Source organism: Rhinolophus hipposideros, assembly GCF_964194185.1.
Source record: "Rhinolophus hipposideros genome assembly, chromosome: 4".
Taxonomy (NCBI): Eukaryota; Metazoa; Chordata; class Mammalia; order Chiroptera; family Rhinolophidae; genus Rhinolophus; species Rhinolophus hipposideros.
Genome location: NC_138050.1, coordinates 51,038,366 through 51,065,523, shown reverse-complemented (window position 1 = coordinate 51,065,523; position 27,158 = coordinate 51,038,366). Strand labels below are relative to the sequence as shown.

Sequence of the window (27,158 nt, the reverse complement as noted above, 5' to 3'; positions counted from 1 at the left end):
TTTCCTCCAACCAGTATCAAGTTACAAGGGCAGGATGGCTCCCTCAGGACTCATCTCAGGCTCCTCCCCACGCCTTGGTCCTCCCCTCACACCAGCACTGCCTTGATGGGCATCACACTGAGGTGCCAACAGTGGGTCCCACTACCTCTGGCCATTCCTCAGCCCACCCCCGTCACCAGGAAGACCGGCCCCCAAGAGAAGACTCCTTCTTCCTCTCTGCTTGGCTCCTGAAAAAGCCCGCATTTTTCTCCCCATGGGAATAGAATTTTGGATCTTGCAAGAATAATGCTACATAAAACAAAGAATTTCTTGGAATTGAATTGAGTAATGTATTTCATTGAAAAAGAATAAAGAAATCTTCAGACTCTGTGATTCAGACTCTTATTCAGCTGGATAAGAGGATTACGTTTGAAGTCTGAAATGTTAAGTAATTGCAATGCTTTTATGAACTTTAACTAGACCAGGGAGGAATCGTGTATTTAATGCTTATATGAATCCTACAACGTACACATCATTATGCTTTATTTTTAGAAGTACTTAATTTGACATTAAGTAGGTAATATAGGAAAATAGTACAAAATTTGAAACATTCAAAAGAATATAAAATACAGCTGAGAATAAGTTTCTCCCCTGCTATACAGTTCCTGACTCAAGCTCACTTCTGTCGTCAGCTTCCAGTTTGTCCTTCTAGAGATAGACAACATTCAAGAATATAAGAATATATACTTTTAAAAACATGTGTTAGTGTTTCTGAATGTGTATTAGTGCTTCTAAATTAGTCTTCTGAGGGAATATCTGACCCACAATCATAACGTCTACTAAAATGTCTTTGATGTGTCATAATTCACAGATCTGTCCCAATCTATCTGAGTGACATCAAAAGGTCACTAAACCACTCTGGGCTTCACTTTCTCATTCGGATAGAGGTGGTGCTACCTGGTTTTTCACCATGAAAAACCCCATGTATTATTCCCTCTGATGGGCGTTGTACCTGTCAGGGTCAGAAGAGAGAAGCATGCCTGGTAATTCAACAGTGGGCACGTGTTTTAGGGAATCAGGTACAGAGGTGTCAGAGGATGTGGGGAAAGGTAGACAACCAGGGTGAAACCTGCAGAAAGGCTGACTAAGATCAGACTTGATGACAGATAGCCGAATGCTTCCCCAAGATGGAGCTGGTGGCAGAGACGTTTGTTCTCATCACTCCTGTTCAAACTGGTGTTCTAACTGGTACACGGAGGCATGGGAAGGAAACAAGGGCACATAGACTGGGAAAGGTAGAAATGAAAGTCTTTATTCACAGAATCCATTGGAAAACCTATAAGAAAAGCTATTAGAATAGGTGTGTGTGGTTAGCAAGGCCACAGAATACAAAGTTAATACATAAAAATCAATTGTATTTGTGCATAAAAGCAATGACAATGAAAAATTCAATTTTAAAAAGCTCAACAGTATTTTTCACAAAATGATGCTTTTATGGCTTGAACTTTTGGTGTTCTATCTTTAAAAATCTTTGTCTGCTCCATCAAAAAAGTATATAAGGATAAATAAAAAATAAGTGTGTGTGTGCACGCGTGCACGTGTGTGTATGTGCGTGTGTGTGCACACAAGATACGTATGCTGAAAACATATCACAAAACACTGATGAGAGAAATTATAGAAGACCCAAGCACATGGAAAGATATGCCATGTTGGAGAGTCTGACTACTCAATTTTGTTAAGACGTTAATTTTCCCGAAATTAACCTACAAATCAACGCAATCTCAGTCATTCTGAAAATTAAGAAGCTGCTTTTAAAATGTAAATGAGAATTCAAAGGACCTAGACAAGCAAAATGAGTTTGGAAAAGAACAAAGCTGGCAGCACCCTCACTGGATACACCCCATTCCTAGACTCAAACCCGCAGGGGGCCACACGAGCAGCAACATGAGCAAAACCTGAAGGTGACTGTGGGCTCCTCCTGGCGTGGTGCCAGCAGATCAGACACAGAACACTGGAGAAGCCCGTGACACTGTGCTCGTTTCCATGACACAAATGTACACCCTAGAACTTGGCTTCTCATCCTGGTAACAACATAATTACTAGTCATAACTTTAAATTATTCCTGGAGATCCAGACAGCCACTTATTTTTACAGCTGTAAAAACGATGGTGAAAACATGTAAGTCCAATTGCACACTGACACACCATAATTTTAAAGCCACGAAGAATGGCTAAACCAGGATTTTGCTGGTTATCTTTAAAAATAGCAAGTACCTTAAACAGAATGATTAATAAACATCTTATTTGATTATTTTGAGGGGAGATAACCCCAGAATCAACTTGACCAGTGTCTCTGATGAAAAGATGCAAAAATATTTTTAAATTTCCTTTTCCTTAAGATTACTACTCAGAAAAGTTCTCGTGTGACTCTAAGGATTAATCAAATTCCTCTTCTTTCTAATATAATCTGAGCCAAGTACTAAGACCGATATTGTATCCCCATATTCACTTTCATCTGTCATCTGGTGTGTCCAATGCAGGCACAGTGCCACTGGTAATATGTCAACTTGTAACTGAACAGCTTAGGATTCTTTCGTTCCTCCCTCTCCTGCTTCCTTCCTTCCCTCCATAAACAAACCTTGGCACACCCAGTTGATATTGGATAGAGATAAACCCAGGCCCCTCCCTCATGGAGCTCTAGGCCATGGGAAGTACAATTCAGTGAACATGTGACAAGCAGCAGAAAAAAAGGCACCAGCATGTGAAGCCACAGGAGAACAGCAAAGGGAGAGCTCCCTCAGGTGCCACCTCCAGCTAAGCAGGGTCTCGGGTGGGTGGTGGCAACCAGATGGGCTTCGGATGGGGAGAAGGGCCAGGGGTAGGGCGCCAGGCAGAGGAGGCAGTATGAGCCCAGGCCAGGGGGCAGGTGGCACTGGGAGAGGAACTGGGAAGGCCTGAGCCCACGTCTAAGGTTGAGGGGGACAGGAAGGAGGAATCCTTTGGAAGGGCAGCCGCGAAGAGCTTGAATGCCATACTAGGAGTTTGGGCATCATCCTGAGGGCAAAGGAAGCCCTGCAGGACCTGAGCAGTGGAGTCCCATGGCTGGATCTGGATTTCAGACCCATCATACCAACGGAGATACCCTGTTTCCCTGAAAATAAGACCTAGCCTAACAATCAGCTCTAATGCGTCTTTTGGAGCAAAAATTAATATAAGACCTGGTATTATAGTAAAATAAGAGTCTTATATTAATTTTTGCTCCAAAAAATGCATTAGAGCTGATTGTCCTGCTAGGTCTTATTTTCAGGGAAACAGGGTACATGAGGTACGGCTGCCAGCAAGACCTGGAAAGTGTGCACTGGAAAACTTGTAAACCCTTCTTCATCAGATTCCTTCAGAGGTAAGGATTCAGCTGAGAAGCAATTATGATAGTTCCATCTTAAAATTAAGTCAAACATGAATTACCGGAGTTCCAATGTGGTCTATGCCCATGTATTTCCTGACCAAACCCCAATTATTTCTACTTAAATCGCATCAGTTCCCCAGAATGTTATCTGTTGGGAGTGCAGACACTCAGATCCTGCCCCAGTCCCATGAATCAGCAACTGCATTGTAACAAGTGTGTGAAGCTCTGATCTACATTCCCATAAACACTACCAGAGGCATGGATCATTTCTTCATAAGCACCACTTTATGCTACCTCAGCACCAAAGCTGCCTTTAGCAGTTTTGAATTTGGATTTCTTGTCATGGGTCAAGCGGAAGCCCACCACCCAGGCATCTTCGCTGGCCTGGGAAATTAGGAAGGCTAATGGACTCAAGGTGGTTCCTGCCACAGGAGGAACAAGCTACAAGGAGCTTTTGGTAGAAGGAAATGAGTACATTCTTTCAACCAACATGCTTTGCAGAAGTAGGGTGCCCCAGTCTTAGGCCCATATCTGCCAACCCATTGTCTTATATCCAAACAGAGCTGCCGTCTTTAGGTGGAAGTAAACCCACTGCAAGCCTCTGGTGTTTAGATGTACAGACACAATAAGAAAGTGTTCTACAGTCACATGGTTCCATTCTAATAAAAGGTAAATGTGTGTCAGGGGCTAGAACAGATATAAATGGGGAATCCAGGATGACTCCTGGGTTATGGATTTGCACCAAGTAAATTCTGGGGCTGAAAAATGGTGGACAGTGGTGGTGGGAGGTGGTAGTGGTAGAAGAGAAATAGTAGATCAACAGACAGGATGAGGGCTTGAGGATGGTAGATGGTACGTCATGGGTGGTGGAGAGTGATGGTGGATGGTGGTGGATGGTGAATGGTAAGTGAGGAGTGGAGGGTGATGGAGGACAAACAACGGATGATGAACGGGGTGGGTAGTGGATGGTATATGTTGGGAGGATAGTGGATTACAGCTCCTGGAAGGGGATGGTGGTGGTGGGTCATGGAGGATAATATATTTTTCTGATATCTAACTCATTCTTCTGCCATCACCCTTCCTCATCTCATACCCACCTTTCATCATCACCACCACCACCCACATTTTCCAGCCCCATCTACGTACCAACCCCCACAATCTACCTGGTGGTTTAAAACCATAAGTAGGAGTCATGCTAGACTTCTCCCTCCCCATCAGCCTCCACATTCAATCAATTATTGTCTCTAAAAACAGACAACGAGGCATAATCTAAAATGAGGTCAAGGGCTCAGTAGCACAGACCTGAGAACCTGGCTGCCAAGGTGTGAGCACCAGCTCTACAACCTAAAAGCCATGTGACTTGTCTGTACCAGTTTCTTCATCTGAAAAATGCCCTTACCTTACATAGTTATGATGATTAAATGAGTCAATATTTGTAAAGCACCTAGAACAATACCTTGCTCATAGTAAATGCCTTACATTTGTTAAATGAGTAAATAAGAGATATGCACCAGATAATTCAATTTGCGTCTCTCCTCCTTTCCCAGAACATGAATTCCTGTCGGACAGTTCCAGAATAAACAGGCAGCACTTATCATTCTTCCAGAGTGAGAGTATGAAAGATGGAAGAAATGACAGAACAAAAGTCAACTCATTGACGCACTGAATGACTCATTAAAGCTGGATGGTGGGTTTAACTTTGTAGGATCAAACACTAATCTCGATCTACACTCATTCAAAGCATTTTTAGCAAGCAACAGCGTTCACTTAAGTCTCAACACATGAATGCCTAATAAAATTTCGATAAAGTTTTATTTTTCAACTAAGCCACCCTCGCCAGAATAAAACAAGAATCAACACATCCTACTCCTGTGTAAAGGTTCCTTACTGCCCCGCCTGGTTTTTTTTCATAAGACCTAGATTTGTACTGCCTTGGAAGCTTTATTCACCCAACGTCGATGAGACAGAAGAAGAGGCATCGTGATGGCTCAGGGAGATGACTCAGGGGTAGGAAATAAGCCACACGCATGGACTGAAGGAGGACTTCACATGTGGACCAAGATCCGAAAAAGGAAAACGGGCTGAAGGAGAGAAGGAAATGCCAGAGCATGAGATCAGAACAGGAGGAAGGGTAGGGGAGACAGGGAAGGAGTAGGAGAGGGGAGGGGAGGGCAGAGGAAGGGGTTCAAAGGCCCACCATGAAACAACTCAGGAGCAGTGCAACAGAATATGTTTGTGTCACTCTCTCCAGCCCCCATTCCCGCTGTAGATAACAGCGGATCTGATGACTCTGGTGGAAAAGGTGTTACTACTTTCCTTTAGTCAGTCCAAATCACTTAGGTTTAGGAATGCTTTCACACTCATATACATCTAGTCATTGGTGCCCAAAGTCCCAAGGAAAGCATACATCTAAAAGCTCGATTAGAATATAAAATGTTGAGACTGAAATTCTATGTAGCCACCTATCACACACCGGAAAGGATAAAAATGAAATTCAGAGTCACAGTGAGATATGGGGTGTTGGGCAGGAAAACCCACTGAAGGGTGTTTGGGGAGGGAGAAGAATTCATGGGATGACCAAAGCAGATGTAAATACACCTTTCTTCTCCCATGTCTCTGCTAACACTGGTTCCCACTTCTCTACATATGACAGGAGATGTTTGATTTGTTGGCTCACTACCTGCTAGCTATTCAACTTCAGGCAAGTGTCTTATCCTCAGTGAGCCTCAGTTTCTTCTTGATATAGCAAGTGGAGATAACGTCTACCTCCTGGGATTGATAACAAAGGGTAAATGGCATGCTTTTGAGCCCTTGAAAAGACACAGCACAGTGCCTGGCATATATAAGCATTCATGTTAGTTTCCTTCTAAATGTAAGAATCACCTGGGGAACTTGATAAAACTACGGAATTCCAGGTTCAGCCCCAGGAAAATCTGGGTTCACTGGCATGGATGGGGGCCCAATTACCAGGATTTTAACACACTCCCCAGTAGCAAGGGGAGTGTGCTTAAAGAAAGACAACATGCTGCTTGAGGAAAGATAACATGTGAACTTGTCACTGCAGGACCAGTCAGATTTCAGAAAACTGAGATGCATTAAAAAGGCTTCTAGTGTTAGGAGGGTGTCACAGACCATGCAGGTGGAGGCCTGCACAGGTGCACAAGTGGGTTCTACATGTACGTGTGAATAAACACGTGAGTGTGTTTATGTTGAGACAGATAGAAAGGCCATCGTGGATGATGACAAGTTCAGCTCAGAGAACAATTTGCTCAGATTATGAAAGGTCTTGTATGCATGCTAGGGAGTACAGACTTCCTTCTCCAGGCCAGATCAGGCAGTATGGCCTCAAACTTGGCAAAAAAAAATTTTTTTAAATAAGTCAAGCTGTAAAATGGAAACTCCAAGAAAGTTTTTTCAGATAAAACACAGATTGAATTTCTAAAAGGTAATAAATGTAATACATGGAGGTATTTAAAAAAATCGTCCGTTCTTTCAACAAATGTTTAGTGACTGCCACCTGAGCCAAAGCCAGGTTTTGGGACAGACACGATGGAGTCATATATGGGCCCTGACCATGTTTTGAGTTTTTCTGTAGGTGCAGTGGGATACCAGAGGTCAGCTTTAAACTGGGAGGAGGTGCTCAGGGCCCCCATGTAGAAAAGGCAGCTCTGGTAGCCCTGGAGTGAAGGGAGAGGTGCAAGGAGCAAGCTCTTAGTCCATGAAGGCTACAGTCCAAGCAAACAAAGGCTCGCTGTAGGGGGATGTGGCTGCCACAGGTACTGAGCTCCAGATTTTGACAGGTCAGCTGGGAAGGTGAGAAAGGGGCAGGTATGGGGTTCACCCGGCAATGAGGAACTTTTGGTGGTTAATATGACTTTAACATGATGCATCTGAGACAATTATGGGGTCCTCCAGGGTAGGTGGACCTGCAGGCTGAGAGCTGAGGAGGCAGCAGAGAAATTGCCAGAGGGTATGAGGCTGAGAGACTGAGGGAGGCAGGGGACGTGGCCAACTGTTCTGAGTGATGCCGGGAGCCCTCTGTAACCTGCGTGGAAATAGCCCTACTGGATGCGTGGGTGACACCCTCGGCAGGCTGGGCAGTGAGTAGGAGCTGGTCATAATGCCCCACGTGTGAGCCAGAGGAAAGGCAACGAACAGTGTGAGTGAGTCAAGTGCACTTCAGATGCAAGGTGCTCTACCCAAGAGCTAAGCTCTCAAACGTCTCCCATCCCAGGAAAAGCCAAGGCCACAGCACAGATGGTATATGGTGCTTGGATTCCAGCAATTACAACTGTGCCCACGTTTGGCTTCTCCATTCTGGTGCCACACTGAGCATGAATGCGGACACAGGTGCACTCCTGAACTCAGGAAGGTTCTTTAATATTCCACACCTCTCTTCCACTGTCAGGCTGAGCCACTCTCTCTCCAGGAGTCCATCAGTGAAATGCTAGTGCCTCTGAGAGCACCCCAATGCCTCTGAGAACAACTCAACACCTGAGAGCCCTAGTGTCCCTAAGAGCACCTCAATATCTGAGAATATCCCAATACTGCTGAGAACACACCCAATACTTCTAAGAACACCCCAATGCATTTGAGAGCACCCCTAAACATCTGCGAGCGCCAATGCCTCTCCGTGCCCCAATAACTGAGGGCACCCAAATGCCCCTGGGAGCACCCCCAATACCATCCCATACTCTATCGAGGAGTTTGGGAGTCAGGAAAGGGCACAGCTTGGGGAAAGTGAGATGAAATTGCCTCTGCACACTGGCCCCTCAGAGGAGTCCTCGGGAGTCGTTTGAGGACGAGTCTGGAGGTTGCTGTACCCTCACCTTGAAGGAACGTTCCAAAGCCTTTACTGGCATGTCCTGGTCTCTCCTACATGAGCTTGTGCTGTGAAGCTCCTCCATACACTGCCAGGGCGGGACTCAGGCAGCATTTCCCAGCCATGGTGGATGCCAGGGGCATGCTAGCCGGGTGCCTAGGACCACTTCCTGCCACTGCTCAGCACAGCCAGAAAGGCCAGGTTAAAAATGCTATCTTGACTCTGCTGTCTCAGAACAGACATACCCCTGCCTGGAAGAGATACCCCACTTCTGCCAGAATGAGACCCCATTCAGAAGAGATGGAGAAAAAGAAGAAAACATCCGTTTAAGTACCTACCTATGATGGAATCCCTCCGGAAAACGTCTCTATCGAAAATGTAAAATGACAGGTGACGAAAACTCCGAGGAATTTCACAGTAAAAGTCTTCTCCATAGAAGGGGCTAGATAAATAAATAGAATGAGCACCATTAGATTCTGTGAGGTAATAGCCTTGTCTTTAGTCGTCAGTCGTGAGGGCGTCGAGGTAGGGCCTGCAGACTAAGCACCGACCTCGGGCACGTAAGTGTAATATCATTTTAAATGTACCACAAACACGCTATTCTGCATGCCATTGGTGAGATGTGAAATTGCAGTTTCTTAACTGGGGTAAAAAATGAACTCAAGAGTAAGCAGGCTATAAAAATCTTCACAGATGTGGCCCCAGCACCAGAGGCATGTCACGTTAAATGAATGAACTGCTGTGCTGCTTTAGCAACAGCTCAGGGAAACCAGAGAGCTCGACACATATCACGGCATTAACAAAATTATGTCAATTGTGGGTGTCCAGGTTTAGCACAAATGCCCCAGAAGTGCTAACCGTTTTGAAGGCCCAGTAGCAGGTGGTAAGCCTGACTCAGTGTTCCAGTTTCAGACAGTGCTCCCCTTTCTCCAGAAGTCACGGTGAAATCCCAATTGGGCAGCCACCTGTGCCTCTGGTCGGGGCACCCACAGCCCACCCTCCACTCAGATCCCGAGGCTCATTCACCCACAGATAGAACCTCAAAATTCACTGCTAACTCTAATCAAGGGGCAGGTATCCCCGGATTGTTCTGGATGGGCACGTGCGGGGGTTAGCAGATGCTGGTTCATGGAAGTCATAGTGAATGTACACAGAACACAGCACCCACCTGACCTGCATCCACTGGTTAGGAAATGGAGCAAATTACTTCAGCACACACACCTTGTGACTACCCCGGAATGTGGCATAATTCCATTTTCATGCGCATTCATGGCTAAGGTCTAACACAGGAAACATGTAATAGGTCAAGTGAGAAGTAAAACAGTATGTTACATTTTGTTAGGAGAAAGAGGGGAGTATGCTCCTGACCAAGTATGAAAAGGAAGACGGAAAAGAACTGATACCATGAGCGTCTCCTACTGAAAGTTTAGTGAGTGACAGACATGAGAATAGGAAAGAAACATAGGGAGAGAGGGGCCAGTTCCCAACTAAGAAAGCTCCAGAAACGTATTTTATCAATTCTGAGAAGACCTTTCCCCCCACCCTATATCTTAACATCTCTGAAATCAGAATGTAACCGCCAATCAATGTCAGAAAGTATTGTTTCATAGATTAATTAGCACTGCTTTTTCTTAGTGATTCATAAAATAATGGTACATCAGGAAACTGGCTGGTCTGACTACTCACGTCAGAGACCCAGAAACCAGCCCATGTGCCAATCCTTCCAGCTGGAAAGGCAAAGGACCTAAGACATGCTTGAGAAAGGAACAAAAGGAGAGGGCTCACAGTTCCAGGTTTCAAATTTTACTAGAAAGCAACAGCAATTGAGACAGCATGGTCCTGGCCCAAAGACAGATAGACCCCGCTACCTCACACCATACACAGAAATGAACTCAATCACTCACCTGAATGTAAGGGTTAAAACTATACCACTCTTATAAGGAAACACAGAAATAAATCTCTGTAACCTGGAGTCAGGTAAAGATTTCTTAGATATGATACCAAAAGCACAATTGCTGAAAGAAAAATTATCGGTAAGCCAGATTTCATCAAAATTAAAAATATTAAAACTTTTATGTTTTAAAAGACACCATTAAGAAATTCAAAAGGCACTTTGCAAATCACATATCTGAAAAAAATAAAAAAACAACTTGTATCCAGAATACATAAAAAACACTTACAGCTCAATAATAAGACAAGGAATTCAATTAAAAATGGACAAAAGATTTGAATGGATATATCATCAAAGAAGACAAATGGCCAACAAGCATATAAAAAAAAATGCTCAACATCATTAGCCATCAGGAAAATGCAAATTAATTAACAAGATACCACTTCATACCTGCTAGGACAGTGATAATTAAAAAGATGACCGATAGCAAGTATTGACAAGGATGTAAAAATATTGGAACCCTCATACATTGCTGGTGGGAATGTAACATGATGCAGCCACTTTGGACAACAGTTTGGTGGGGTCTTAAAAAGTTAACTACAGAGGGACCACATTACCCAGCAAGGCCCCTCCTAGGTATATACCCAAGGGAAACAAAAACATGTGTCTACACAAAAACTTCTACATCCACATTCATAGCAGCATTATTCACAATAGCCAAAAGGTAGAAACAGCCCACGTGTCCATCACGTGACAAATGGAAAAAGAAAATCTGGTAAATCCATATGATAGCTTCCTTTTTTGGTGATAAAAAGGAACAAGCACAGATAGATGGTACGATGAACCTCAAAAGCATGCTACATGAAAGAATCCAGATGAAAAAAACAAAAATACTTTTCATATTCCATTTACATGAAATGTCCAGAAAATACAGATATGTATACAAAGTAGGTCAGTGAATGCAGCGAGGCTGAAGGTGAGGCAGGGGTGTGGTAACGGCTAAGGGCTCTTTCTTACATGTTCTAAAATGGATTGTGGTGACAGTGACACAACTCGGTATATTTACTAAACATCATTCGATTGGACGCTTTAAAAAATTCCGACAGCATAGAGGGCTCTTTATAGTCCCTTCTCCCAGCTCCTCCCCTCCTCCTAGCTCAGCCTCAGAAAGGGAGCAAAAGGGATGTAAAATACTGAGCACTTCAGATATGTATTCGTCTAAAACAACAAGGAATATCCTTTATCTTTCAATGAAAGCAGAACGCCTGCAGACTTCCATCAGGTGTGACTGGTGCCCTAGTTTATATAAATGCTCATTAAAACAATCCCATTTCAGCATATTGCCTCCATTGGACTTTTTGCTTCGATGAGCCTTCCTGTGACTCATCTACATTTTGAGGCTACGTCTGATGGCAACAGACCCACAGGAATGTGATGCGTTGGGTTAACCTCCAGTTCCACCACCCACTCCTCGTGTGACACGCTAACTCTCAGTTCCCAGTGAGTCTCTCTGCGATGAAGAGCCTAAAACATCATGAAGATCAGTGACATAAGCTACAGGAAACCCTCTGATGCTCTGGCGGAAAGATACGAGGTCAGTGAGAGTGTGTGTATATGTGTGCGTGTGTGTATGTGCATATGGGTGAGTTGTGTGTGTACACATGTATGTGTGCATGCGTGTACACAAATATCCAAAGACACAATCAAACATACACATACTCCTCATAGTACACTATTTTTGCTAAAGAGGCGCAATGCCCGCCTGCTTCTCCCTAAAGCTAAAATCACAGTCATGTTGGAAAGTTTAATTAAATTGTAAAGCAGGACTGAGCTTCAGAACACACATTCTCCCCTATTTGGGCCCACGAACCCTCCCAGGCAGAGCCCAACACCACGTCACTCTAGAGATGATTACATGCTCTACGGCATCATTTCCTTTCCCACAGGGAAAACCACCATTCACCTACAGGCCTGAGAAAGAAAACAAGAGGAGATGGTTTTTCAACTGAAGCAGGGAATAGGGACCACCTGGGACAAGCACAAGACCTGCAGAGCCTTCAGCAGGGAGTCATTAGAACGAGACGGAAGCGGGGCACACAACTGTTTTCACAGAATCAAATGCTTCTGTGTTTTCAACGAGACTTCAGGTGCTGAGACACAGCCTTTAATAATTATGAAGTGCTACTACCAGAGATTCAAATATTCCTTCTAGAAGGAGACCACCGTGGTCGGCAGAGTGAGAAAAGAGTGGGAAGCTGGGAACTGAGGTCAGGGGTCGGGTGCAGCCTAGACTGGGAAATGGGCTGAGGAGAAATGGTCAGGCCTTCGAAACATTGAGAAGGCAGAGCAGATAGTTTACCCACAGCAGTGATGTGCCTGCAGGTACGTGGGCCCAGTGCAGGCTGACCAACAGATAGGTGGTGAGAGCAGAGAGGTGCTTCAATCACCTGTCTCCTCAGGTCAGCAGCTAAGAGCGATAGCAGGCCAGGTGTGAAGGTGTAAGGGGAGAGAAATGTGAACGACCATGGAGGAGAAAGCAAAAGCAGTGGACCAGCAAGTTTGGGTGAGACTGCCATACTGAGGGCCCACCAGAGCCCTTACCAAGAGCGGGTTTCTCTCCAGACACAGTGCTATGAAGTGGTCTGGATGCAGAGTGTTTTATACAGGATGGGGAGGAAAATCAACAGTGTCCACTTGGGGACCTGAGATGGAAGTTGGTGGTCCTGGCAAGGCCATGACTGTCGGGGACCCAGAGGCACAAATCCAGAGGGATTCAAGGAGGCAGGGTGACTGAGACACAGAAGAACCAGAACATAGTGAGATGAGAAAACAATCAGGAAAGCAACCAAAAAGTGCAAGTCGTTCTAGTAACCAAGACGCTGCATTGCAACAAAGCAGAGTGGCCTCAACACAGAAGCATGAGGACGATTTTCACCTTTAGACTTGCCATTAGAAATACCTAAGAGGTTTTGCTTGTTTTACTAATCAGCTCAAGTCTAGAACAGGATGGGGGAACCCTGATGTCCTGAGGTTCAGAGAATGGAGAAAAAGCTGTGTGTGACCACAGCTACTCCTATGTCATGTCTTGGGAGACAGGCCCTGAAGCCACTGTCACACAAAAATCAGAACTTCTTCCCAAGGCTTCACAGAGAAGTTACTCGCTTGCACTTTTTTGTTTTTCTAGTGGCAAATATTTCTAGGAAATGCCACAGAAATGGGCAGCCACATTCAAGCGCTGACACTGCTCCTCCTTCACCAATACCCTCATCCCCACAGCCTAGGGCCCCATCTCATTTTGTGAGATTACTACATGGAATTATTTTCACCCTTAAGATTCAGAAGACAATACAGTCATCCAGGCTCAGGGAAGCAACAAGGCACACACAGAGGGTGTGGCAGCAGCCTAGATGAAGCATGGGAACCAACTGCAAAGGTCTTGGGGCCATTTATCATGGAGGCTCTCTCTGCAGGGATATCTCCTTATCAACTATGCCTAATCCTTCCCTCTCCCATATTTAGCATATATTCATAGATCCCAGGAAGACATTATTTTTCACAGTACTTTGATTCATAATTAGACTTACGTGTAAATCTTTAGAATTTCCCTGCTTTTTTAAACTCCTTTATGATCTGAATTTTGTTTGTTTTTCAAATGGACACATTCATGGAAAAGAATGCTTCCTTTCATTTTAACTAAAAATAAGAACTTGCTTTTTTTTTTTAAGGATGACAAAAATCCTCAACAAAATATTAGCAAATTGAATTCAGCAATACATTAAAAAGATCATACCCTATGATCAACTGGGATTTATTTCTGGGATGCAAGTTTGGTTCAATATCTGCAAATCAATGAACATGATACGCCTCATAAACAAAATGAAAGATAAAATATCATATGATCATATCAGTAGATGCAGAAAAAGCATATGACAAAATCCAGCATCCATTTCTGATAAAAACTCTCAGCACAGTGCAATAGAAGGACCATATCTCAACATAATAAACGCCATATATGACAAACGTACACCTAACATTCTATTCCATAGGGAAGCATTCTCCTTAAGATCAGGAACAAGGCAAGGATGTTCGCTTTCAACACTTTTACTCAACATAGTATTGGAAGTCCTAGGCACAGCAATCAGACAAGAAAAAGAAATAAAAGGCATCCAAATTGAAAAGGAAGAAGTAAAACTGTTATTATTTGCAAATAACATGATACGATATATAGAGAACCTCAAAGAGTCCACCAAAAAACTATTAGAACTGATAAATGAATTCAGTTAAGTATCAGGATACAAAATTAGTGTTCAGAAATCAATTGCATTTTTATACACCAATAACAAACTAGCATAAAGGGAAATTAAGAAAACAATCCCATTTACAATTGCATCAAAAAAAAAAAAAGAAAGAAAGAAAAAATACCTAGGAATAAATTCAACCAAGGAGGTAAAAGACCTGTACTTGGAAAATTATAAGAAATTGAAAAAGATACAAATAAATGGAAGCATATACCATGCTCATATACAGGAAGAATTAACATAGTTATAATGCCCATACTACCCAAAGCAATCTATAAATTCAGTGCAATTCCTATTAAAACACCAATAACATTTTTCACAGAACTAGAACAAACAATCCTAAAATTTATATGGAACCTTGAAAGACCCCAAATAGCCATGACAATCTTGAGAAAGAAGAATAAAGTTTGATTACCTGATATCAAACTATACTACAAGGCCACAGTAATCAAAACAGCACGGTACTAGCATAAAAACAGACACATAAATCAATGGAACAAAATAGAGAGCCCAGAGATAAATCCATGCCTATATGGTCATTTAATCTACGACAAAGGACACAAGAATATACAATGGAATAAAGACAGTCTATTTAATAAATGGTGTTGGGAAAACTGGACAGATACATGCCAAATAATGAAACTAGACCACGGTCTTACACCATACACAAGAGTAAACGCAAAATGGATTAAAGACTTAAATGTAAGACCCAAAATCATAAAATTCCTAGAAGAAAACATAGGCAATAAACTCTCTGATATTGCGCTTAGTAATATTTTCTTTCTGATATATTTCCTCGGGTAAGGGAAACAGAAGAAAAATAAACAAATGGGCCTACATCAAATTAAAAGGTTTTTGCTCAGCTAACGAAACCATCGACAAAATGAAAAGACAGCCTACTGGATGGGAGAAGATATTTGCCAATAATACATCTGATAAGGGTTTAATATCCAAAATTTATAAAGAACTCATACAACTCAACACCAAAAAAAAAAAAAATCCAATTAAAAAATAGGCAGAGGACCTCAATAGACATATATTTCTCCAGAGGACATACAGACAGTCAATAGACTTATGAAAAGATGCTCAACATCACTAATCATCAGAGAAATGCAAATTAAAACCACAATGAGACACCACCTCTCACTTGCCAGAATGGCTATCATCAATAAATCAAAAAACAAGCGTTGGCGAGGATGGGGAGAAATGGGAACCCTCAAGCACTGTTGGTGGGACTTTAAATTGATGCAGCCACTATGGAAAACAGTTTGGAGGTTCTTCAAAAAATTAAAAACAGAACTACCTTATGATCTAGCAATTATACTTCTACGTATTTATCCGAAAAAATCCAAAACACGAATTTGAAAAGATATATGGACCCCTATGTTCACTGCAGCATTATTTACAATAGCCAAGCTATGGAAGCAACTGAAATGCACAGCAATAAACCACTGGATAAAAAAGATGTGGCACTTATCTACAATGGAACACTACTCAACCTAAAAAAATGAAATCTTATCATTTGTGACAACATGGATGGACCTAGAGGGTATTCTGCTAAATGAAATAAGTCAGACAGAGAGAGATAAATACCAATGATCTCATTTATATGTGGACTCTAAAGACCAAACTAAATAAAACAACAAAACAGAAACAGATTCATGGATACAGAGAAAAACTGATGGTTACCAGATGGAAGAGGAGTTGTGGGGGCTGGATGAAAAAGGTGAAGGGATTAAGAAACACAAATTGGTAGTTACAAAATACTCACGGGGATGTAAAGTACAGCATAGGGAATACTCAATAATATTGTAGTAACTATGCATAGTGCCAGGTGAATACTAGACTTATCAGGGACATCAATTCATAAATTATATAAATGTCTAACCACTACGCTACATACATGAAACTAATATAAATAATATTGAATGTCAACTATAATTAAAAAATAAAAAAGAATGATAATTTATTGAGGATTTTTACATTGCAAAATCAAAATCGGATCTACCAGGATGACTAGAAGAATCAAAAAGATATCATAACAAGTGTTGGTGAGGACATGGAGAAATTTGTACCCTCGTACACTGCTTAGAGGGATGTAAAATGGTGTGTTCGCTTTGTACAATAGTGGCAGTTCCTCAAAATGGCAAACATTGAGTAACCGTATGATCCAACAACCGCACTCGTAGGGTATATACCCTGGAGAAATGAAAATACATATTCACACAAAATCTTGTACATACAAGTTAATAGCATTACTCACAATAGCCAGTAAGTGCAAACAACCCAAATGTCCATCAACAGATGAACAGATAAGCAAAGTGTGGTCTGTCCATCCATACAATGGAATAATATCAGCCACAGACAGGGATGAAGCACTGATACCTGTTGCAACGTGGATGAATCTTGAAAACATTATGTTAAGTGAAAAAAGTCAGACATAAAAGGCCACATAGTGTATGATTCCATTTACATGAAATGCTCAGAATAGGCAAATCTGTAGAGACAGAAAGTAAATTAGTGGTTGCCAGGCGCTGGGTAGCAGGGTGTTGGTGGGAAATGGGGACAGTTAAAGGGAATGGGTTTCTTTTTAAGGAGATGGAAATGTTCTAAAATTGATAGTGGTGATGGCTGCACAACTCTAAATATACTGAAAACCATAGAAGGGTACATTTTAAATGGGTAAATTATATGGTATGTGAATTATATCTCAATAAAGCTATTTTTTGAAAAAAAAGAATTTTAAAAATACGTAAAGATGTCAGAAAGCAAAAAAACAGAATTCACATTCTAGGGTTTATCTTCCTAGAGTTTTTTTCCTCTAAAGGTATGTGGATAGAGAATAGAAATGGATACAGATAGAGAGACACATATTTTAAAAATAAAAATGAGGGGCAGCCAGTTAGCTCAGTTGGTTAGAGCACAGTGCTCATAACACCAAGGTTGCTGGTTCGATTCCCACATGGGCCACTGTGAGCTGTGCCCTCCACAACTAGATTGAAACAACTACTTGACTTGGAGATGATGGGTCCTGGGAAAACACACTTAAAATAAACAAAAAGTTTTTAAAAATAAAAAATAAATAAAAATGGGATTACATTATATATCCGGATATACAGTGAGCTTTTTCCTTTAACATCATCCATGGACTACTTTCCAAATAAATTTAAAAAATAGTGGCTAACCAGCACCTGAGGTCTAAATGACCACAACAGCTCAATTCGCCTATCCTACATTGACTGACAGCTGGTCCACTCCAACCTTCCCAGTTAGGAGGAGCATGGAGGACGAGCCCCTAGGATAGGGGGTCTCTGCACAGCTGTCTCATTGTTCCCTTAGAATAAATGCTACTTGGTGGGACGGTATTCACTATCCTAAGGCTCTGATCCCTCCAAAAAGGGGGGACCAATGTATCCCACACCCTCACCAACGATGAGTCTTATCAATATTTACAAACTTTGCTAAACTGATGGCAAAAAAAATCTACTACTTTTATTTGAAAAGTTTAAATTATTGGTGAGGTTGAATATCACATGTGTATAAGTACATTCTGTTTCATTTTCTATTAAATCGCCTTTGGCCCATTTTCGATGAAATGTCCATCTTTTCAGATTATTTTCATGTGGAGAATATTAATTTACTGAGAACTTGTAAATTTATATTGCAAATTAAAAGACAACTAACACACACCATATATCTTTTTAAACTAGAAACATCACAAGTTTGTTAACAATATCTGTCATCGACGGGCATGTGATCCTGCTATTTCAGCCCCAATTGTGACTTCTCTCAGGACGTCTCAGCCCTCCCAGCTTCAAAGAGGACCCACATGGGGGTTTAAGTAAGTGGGGCCAGCCATACAGTCAATCGTCTTCCCTCCTTCTAGCCCTGCAGACAGAGGACAGAGGTGGGACAAAAGCCCCCTAACCCCAGGCGTCAATCACCCCAACTACCAATGTGGTCATCTGGCTGACCTGACACCCCTTCCGGGTGAAAAGAAAAGTTTTCACTTGTCTGTTCATGGGCAGCTTCCAGAATTGGAAGTATATTTCCAAAAGTAAAAGGAAACTGTCAGATGACTGGGAACATCCTGGATGAGTTCTCCCACCCCCACCCTTCTCTATGTGCCTAGCAAGACAGTATCTTCTTTCTGGTGGATTCAAAAGGGCTACACAGTCCAGAGCTTCCCTTCCTATTAGAGGCTTAACCTGGGGTATCTCTCCCCACAGGCGCGGCTTTGTCCCCAGCCCAAGGTCAGCAGCAGTCAGATGTGTGAGGCTCCAGAATCCTCTCTCCAAATAAAGAAAAAATTGCCACCCAAAGGACTTGGCTTGCCTTAAATACCACTATTTGACAGAAGGAAATTAATGCATGCAGTGGCGTCCGCCTCTGAGGCTGGCCAGAGTGACAACCTCTTTTCCTTCAGTAATTACTGGGAGAAGCACAAATGAAGTTTCACAGAATCAAGTGAACTCTCCTAAGGAAAAAAAATTAAAACTCTCCTGCAGAAAACCGAGCTGATCTTTAAGGGCTGCTCTGACAAGGGGAAACCATCTGCATTCCTCACCCTCCCAGAGCCCAGATGTGCAGTTGAGTGGTTCAGACAGGGCCCCACTTGGGACCCGAGGAGAAACCTCAGACTTCTCTATGAGTCATCTCCCAGCATCTGCGAGAGGCTGGCATGCCCCATCCCACACCACGGCTGCTTGCTGCTGCGATGATGATGTTTGCTCATGAGAAAACAGCCGTGAGCCTGGTTTTCCCCCGTTTTGTGCTATTTCGCAAATGTCTGCGTCCATTTCCCAACATCTAGGCTCAAGGGAGGAGACGTGGGGGAGTGGCCAAGCTGCTTCACATTTGGGGTATGTAGAAAGGCTACATGCTGAAGAACAGGGACCCCACACTAAGTCTCTTTGTGCTAGGTCTATTCTTAAGATGGTCTTTGTGCCTCAAAGTCTGAACTATTGATACACCACAGAAAAGGCCACAGTTGAGGGTCGAGTGTCCAGAAGCAGTGGATCTGTGGCTCTCAGAGGAAACCCAGGCCTCACTTCCTAGCCCAGTGTGAACTGGAAGCCAAGCAGCCAGGGCCAGTTTTCCAAAAAGGGTACCTATCTCCAGTCAGCTCAGTGCTCAGCTAATAAAACATGCATGTGGTTAAGTCATTAACTATCAGCTGGATTAAAATGTCATTAAACCGAACGCTATATTCAAAGGTCCACAGCAGAAGAACCGGGACTGGAAAGGAAGTCGTGTGCCTTGTACCCTCACATGGACTGTTGGTGCTTGACAGGTCTGAGTCGCCCACACCTGCAGCGGGCGGTGCTACACCTGGCCCTGGGAAGACCTGTCAGTCAATCCATCCATCAGGCCAGAAAGCAGTCTCCCGCTGACAACGATCCTACAGGCATTCAGAGGCAGGAGGAAAATCTTTTTGATTGCTTCTTAGTCCATCTCTCACTTCCTTTAAATGGTCATTTTAAAGCAGCATGGCCCCTTGGCATCTGTGAGCTTTTGTTATAAAAGGTTTTGTTTTTTCCCTGAGGTCCCCAGAAAGATACTGCCTCTTAGTGGGAGGCAAAATGCTTGGTCTCTCCTACTGAACTCTAATCTTCACTCGTATGTCACTGCCCGAACTATTCACAGCAACTTCCACAGAGAGAGGGCAACTCCCAGGAGAAAGCCACTTTGTCACAGCAAAGGACAAGATGAACAAAACGTATGATGTATCACACAACATCTTGCTAACCTGAAGTGGGGGTTAAGGGGATGTAGCTAACCCTCCCCTGGGAAGGAGAGAATCTGAGGTCCTATCACAGTTTTGTTCCAAATGCTGGGGTAGAAATGTCCTGTCTGGACCGGCCAGTGCACTTTTGTCACCTGAGCCAATCACAGCCTGCACTTCAAGGACCCAGCACAAGCACTGGGACCGCAGGACCTAGTGTGAAGCACTGAAGGGACCACAGTGGCTGCTGCCAGATCACAGTGACACTGAGGGTAGCTGGGGAGCCCGGTCTTGCAGTCAGGACCACAGAATCCGGGTCAGCATTGGGCAGGCACAAGACCAGGGCTGGGCAATGCACTCAGGGAGCTGCTTACGCTATTCCCACAATGCTTGGACCCAAACTGGATGTCTGTGCATCAGAATCAGAGCCCACCAGCTGCCCTTTCGGTGGGCTACCTGCAGCTTGTTTTCCTAGCCTGACCCAGCTCTGAGGTCAGCCACGTGGCCCGGGCAAGTTACCTGAGTCTCTGATGGGGACTCAGTTTCCCCATCTGCTAAACCCCTACTCACAGGGTTACGGTGGGTTATGGTGCATAGCTCACACCACTTCACGTAGCTCCCAAAATGTCAGATCCTATTGTCTACAGCAGCCCCCTTCCTCTCACCCTGCATGTCCCCCAAATAGAAATCACACATTCTTACCAACAAATTACAATCAGACTCATCTTTATTAAGGCCTGGGTACCCATTCTAAAGTAACTGAGACAATGTTTCTTAGGAAAAGCCAGAGTCACACACCAGCCAGCTGTGAACAACAGAAATGTTTCAAACTCCAAAACCTTCAGAAAGGTCTTGGGCCTGGGGCGACCCTCCCTCCATGTGCAGTAGGCAAACCAGCACTTGCCATCCGCGGAGCTTTCCCGTGAAGCTCTGAAAGATTCCTCACACTCTGACACAAGGCGGGCTCCTGTGCTTTAGGAGAAACTGAGGGAAAAATTGAAGCTGGATGTCAGGAAGAGGATGCTTGAAACACTGCAGATCCACCCTGGACTCAGAGAAGCCCCTCAAGGCAGTCATAAACCCAGGGGACCCACTAGCCACCCCACAGTGAGCCTGGAACTCCCAGGGCCCACCCCTCTAAATGTCAACGTGAGGAGTCCCCAAGGCCACAGCAACCGAGACTACCAGGACCTTGATGTTTGTGGTCGTCACGCACCCATCAAGTTGTGGAGAAAGTCCCTCCCCACTTAGAGTATGAAAATCTAAACCATTCCTAGACGTGGAAATAACACAGACCGCTCCTTCAGCATAGAATCACCCCGGATACAAATACCCCTTCACTGGAGACTGGGAGTAAAGACACAGAAGAGAGAGGATGACATGGTGGGAAAGAGACGCTCTTTCCAACCTCACCCAGCTCTGCCCCTCACTCCTACACGAAAACAAGGCTCCAAGTCTGGGCCATTTTGGTCCAGTGTGAAACACCGTAACTCCGTGTAAGAGCGATGCTCATCAGCCCTCTGTCAGAAACTGACATAAAGGATAGAAATAAGTGCTGTTACAGAAAACACATCAGGTCTTCAGAAAATCTGATTTACATAAAGCTACCCAAAAAATCCTTTTCACAAGACTCATCCATAGAAATAGCCGTCACAAATAAGATTATGATGACCAAAAAGTAGGCCTTTCCATGAAAACCCACCAACGACCAGGTCTGTTGTTAGTAAATGGGAATCCTGATTCTCCTAGTCATGCAAATACACTTAGAGGGACCTGTCTCCCTGTGTGGAGCACCCCAAGACTATGGAGGAACAGATCCCCATCTGGAGTACTCCAGCACTATGGAAGGATGGATCTCACCATCTGGGCTAGAGGCCTGCATTTATGTCACAAAGACTTGTTTTCCCCTAATTTTTAACTTGAGAAATGAGAGAGAAGAGTAAATGTTAGGAGAGAAAATGTTACCTGTATAATAATCTCTTAATTTCAAAGTCAGTGTTTTCTAGTTAACAACTTGGTTTTTGTTAAAAACGTCTCAGAAAGAAAAAGTCTGTCTCCCCAAACCACAGACTTCCTCCTGTCCTTTCAGATCTAGCCCCAAAGAGTTCACCCCTCTAAAAAAGGGTGGAGTTGCTGAGGTCTTTCTTGGTTTGGTCATATCTACCACACAACAGTACCATTTTCTGAGCAATTGGCATCTTTCAGTATTGCCAGGAAGACACTCTCGTGTCATTGACCTGCATGCTCCTAAATCAGAAGTGTGCACCCATCTGCTTGGAAACAGTCTTTATTTTGGGTAAGTTCTCAGCAATAATGACAGGATTTGAGATTCTGTAATTACGCCCATGTCAAAAAACGAGCCGATGAGTTAGCTCCTCCTCCCTTTGCTCTGGAAAGCAGTTATTTTACTGTCTGATTTCTAATTTTATGTAAAAAAAAAAAACAACACAAAAATTACATACAAACAAAAGAACAAAAATACTCCCACATAATCAATCCCACTATCCCGAGAAACTAACCAAACTGACATTTATGTTCATATATTCCAGACCATTTTTGGAACAATCTCAAATTTTTAAACAAAAGAAATCTTATTATAAACACAGCTTTGTAACTTGCCGTTATCACTTAGCAGACATCACCAAACTCTGAGAAAGGTAAGGACCATTCCAGCCAGAACGTGAGGAGCTGTAAGGGCTTTGCTTTTGGGGAAAGACAAAAAGGGGTAGAATGTGCCGTGCTTTGGTGGCTTGGGCCAGGAACGTGTGGTAGGCCCCTTCCCTTCCAGATGGCAGCACAAATGAAACCAGGTGAGAGGAAGCAGGAGGGAGGGGGCTGCTGGGCTGGCCATGGGGTGGGGGCCCAGGATGGGCTGTGGTTTGGGGGCTCTGCACAGCCTCAATCAGCGCTGTCACAGGGAAAAGCGAGAGTCGGTTTGGGAACCTTGGGACAGCTCCTCACTTTTTTTAAATATATATTTTGTGGGGATTTGCTAGGGAAAGGTTGTGACAGCCACCTCACAATAATTGCTTACATATAGACAAAAGGAAATGAAAACTCTGATACTTTATGGAATATTCTTGCAAATGACTAGACTAACCCAGCACTTACGAGCTCTTATTTTTAACTCTTTTGTTCGTGTAACATCAATATGCTCCTTTTACTGGACAGAATGATGATTTCCTCCATGAAGTAACCTTCCCCTCCCAGTTCCCTGTTTTAAAAGCAGAAGGCAGCCTCTCCTGGGAGGGTTCGGGGCGGGGGTGTGTGGGGTGGTCCTAGGATGCTCTTGGCACACTGCACAGTCCAGGGCAGGCAGCTGCATCTGCGCGCCCACCCTGCCAACCCAATTTTATAGAGCCTTTTAGTTCACATAAACATTTCACGAATAATGATTGCCATTTAAAGGACTAAAAACTTATAACTCACTCTCAACATCAGGAAGTTATTTTTCCTAGCAGGGCAGAAACTTTTCCCAAAATCACTTTCCTGGAGAAGGGACAAAGCCAGAGAGCAAGGGCTTGTTCTCCCAAATGTGTCTGAGCCAATGAGTTCTTACAAACAAATCTGCAACAGATGCCATCTCTCAGCCCCCACTCTCCCACATCAAAAATAAAGGAAAAAGAAAGGAACGCATGAGGGCACTTTTCCTAAGATACTCGCTCAGTAATCGGTAGTTATGCGGCAGATGAGAGTTAACACTGGGGGACACTCAGCACAGAGTGGTCGGAGCCTGGTCTGATCCCACGGACAACCTGGTGAAAAGAAGGGAAGGCAATGTGTGTTCTCCCTCTTCTTTCTCATACACTTGGGCTGCACTTCATGCTGAGTCAGCAGACAGACAATACTGGTAGGTAGCAGCTGAGCTCAAGGCTGACTCTTCTTCTCCCAGAGGTTGTTGGAGGGCTCCTGTTGGAGTGCTCTGTCCCTCGGACACGGTGCAAGACCCTGCCAGCTCTGACCAGCAGCCTGCCAGGCCACCAAGCCCTCTGACTCTTTTGAGTTCAGCAGTGAAAGCTCCTTGCTTTCTACAGTGACTTTGTCAAATGAATGATCAAATCTCAAAGGTGATTCTGAACCTGGAAGGAGGCATGCTGGGGAGATGTGAGATTCTGCTCCATGACAGAGTAAACAGGGAACAGCTGCTTCCTTGGAGGCAACGACTGAACTCTCGGGAGTGGCTGGCTGACAAGTGCCCATGTTGGTGGCCTGGGCCAGTAAACATCAGTGGCCTTGCTTCTCAGGTTCGTCCACTTCCTTCCACTCTCCCAGCTGCTATCTGGGCCTTTGTCCTCTTGCCGTGACTCTGGCAGGGGCCCCAGACCAGTCTTCCGCTTCTGGGCTCTGCTCCTCCAATCAAGGCCACTCAAGAATGTAAGCTGGACCTTAACTGTCATCTTCTTACAATCCTCATATTTGGCCTCTACACCATTCTCTCTCCTCTAACCTTTGGAATGACCATGAGACATATTTAGACATCATTCTCTTTCTGTCTCTAAACCTCTCTCATACTTTGCCTTTCATTGTGGCTTTGGGGTATAGTTCAAATTTACCTTCTAGTTTACCAATTTTCCCTTCAGCTACATCTAATCAGCTATTTAATTCATCCACTGAGTTTTTCATTTAAATTCTTGTGTTCTTCATTTCTGGAAATTCTATTTGGTTCTTTTTCAAATTGGTTCAGTCACTGTTTATCATTTCTCACCCTGTTCGTGTTTTTATTTTGTCCCTTATTACTTCAGAGTCATTAAACTTTGTTAATTGACATTCTGTAAACTCTGCAGGTCTGATTCTGCTGTTCTTTGCTGTTTCTCATGGCAAATGCATTTGACACTTTATTCCCTTGCCTTCTTTGTGTATTTTTCTCCTCTGAGCTCATGTTCCTTGGAACTTTATATAAGACAATTCTTTGAGACCTGGATTAAAAGAGATGATTGGATTTGTTTCTGACTGGCCTATCGTTGCCTTGGTGACTTACAAACTACTAATCCAGGGACTGCATTAATGTATGTATATTCATGGATTGAGATTTTTCAACCATGGATGTGGAATGGATTCAGGCTGTAAACTCACAAGAGATAGTTTTTGGTTTCAAGTATTTAGCACTAAGTGGCAGCAGCAACTTTCCTTACTGATTTCTTTGATGAAGTGGGTTTATCTGTCTTCGTCCTTACACTATAGAGTAGAGCTTTGAGGCTAAGAGCTTCCACAGCCCATCAGGGAAATAGGGTTTTTGCCTGAATACTAAATACTAAATAAGCTCTTGGAATAATTTTGTGTATGTTTATCTCTTTCTTTGCTGTCAGTTATAACTTTCTGCCTACAGCACAACTCTCCTTATCTGATGTATTAGATAAGCACTCAATAAATTTTCATTGAGTTTATGAATATATTAATGAAGAAGAAAACTAAGCTTATTAAAACTGTCTGTATGGAGAGTGTGAATAATTCGTGAAGGAGTTAGAAGCTCTGGTGAGTTGGGAGTATTATCTCGGGGCCCTCACTAGAGTTAACTGGCTTCTTAGGACAGCGTTTCAGGGGCTACCACCTGATTCTGGTTGTATCACAGATAGCTGATTTCCCAGAAAGGACAGAATTACTACATCATTGTTTTTATTTAGCGCTCATCCTCCCTTTCCTGTTCCACAATCACATTTTCCAGTGCCACCAAGACCAGAAACCATAATTTCTACTTCTAAATATGTCTGAAACATTTTGAAGACAATGGTACCCATTTCTCAACTTCACCCAAAACCGAGGTTTCCAAACGAATTCCCTTCCAGAAATCCTCATTTGGCAGGTCTGGGGAAAGCCCAGCTTTACAGAGACTGACAGTAATTCTCCAAGTTTATGATCCACAGGCCGCTAACATCTACTATTTAAACACAGGAAGGATTTGTCTCGCATTAGGCTAACAGAAATAACGCTCGAGGGTTATGACAACATCATCTTCCCCAATATCATCTTATCATCAACCCAAAGCCAGACTTGTCTCCTGACAAATTCCTCAGTCTTTTCATTTTTCTCCAGCACATTATTTCAGGGAATCTGGAGCATGCATTAAATTAACACAACAACTGTAGTCGCTTGGCCTCAGAAGCAGCCTTGCCAGCACTGGCAGCAACGGTGCAGATGGAGAAGGAAATGTGTCTCCACGTTTTCGGGGCAGGAGATCCTTAACAGTTTTCTAAAAATTAAATTCATTAAGTCATCAGAATGTGTTGTGTGTTCCCACTTAGAAGTAACAATATGCCAAGATAGAATTCATCTGCTAAAAATGTTCTCGAACTCAAAATATCTGTTCGGATGGACCCACACAACCCATAATTCTAAACCTGAAAGTGGGATCACTGGCTGCACAGGGATTCTTCTATGCTCCATTGACCCCTTCATATAAACAACACATTCAGGGCCCCACTACTGGCTTTGCTATGCTGCCCCCAGACTGCAAACCACTAACTCCCATCCCACCTGCTGACACGTGTGTAATGATATGTTCTGCCGCCTCGCCTCACCGCTCACATTTGTGGTTTCTCTTTTCCTGCCCTTTGTACACTGCCGTGACTTGAGGGTCTATCTCTTCCTATCCCTTGGGGTGTGGCTCAGGGCTGAAGCAGCAGCATCTCCAGGAAGCTTGTTAGAAATGCAAATCATGGCCCCACCCCTGGCATCTGTGTTCTAAGTGATTCTTAGGCAAGCTAAACTTGAGAAGCACTAATGTTTTTATTATACAGCCAACTTCTCATAAATGCTGCTTTTTCACCTGAATTCTCTCTTCCTCAAATTCTATCAATAAATGTTTTCTAGATCTCTTGCCTCAGCAAATAGTTACTTCCGTGGCCATCCTCAGCATGCCTCTTTCAGAAAATTTAAAGGAAGTTAGTTTAAAAAAAAAAAAAAAAGAAGAAAGAAAAAAAAGAAAAAAGCTTTCCAAATAGTTACCCTCTCAAAATCCTTGATTTGGACTCTTCTATTGCAGTACACACTTTCCAGTTCATCTCTAATTAGAAAGCACTCAGACCTGTCTGGTAGGCAAAT

General features: G+C 43.4%; 1 protein-coding gene across 2 annotated transcripts in view; it reads right to left on the bottom strand.

Annotated features, from left to right (window-relative positions):
- Nucleotides 1-27,158, bottom strand: part of RASA3 (RAS p21 protein activator 3) — a 124,857-nt gene that overhangs the window by 51,495 nt on the left and 46,204 nt on the right. For both annotated transcript variants that reach the window (XM_081046095.1, XM_081046094.1), the window contains exon 3: nt 8,545-8,648. In XM_081046095.1, the coding sequence (XP_080902221.1) occupies nt 8,545-8,648 (104 nt within the window). The remainder of the gene's footprint in view (nt 1-8,544; nt 8,649-27,158) is intronic.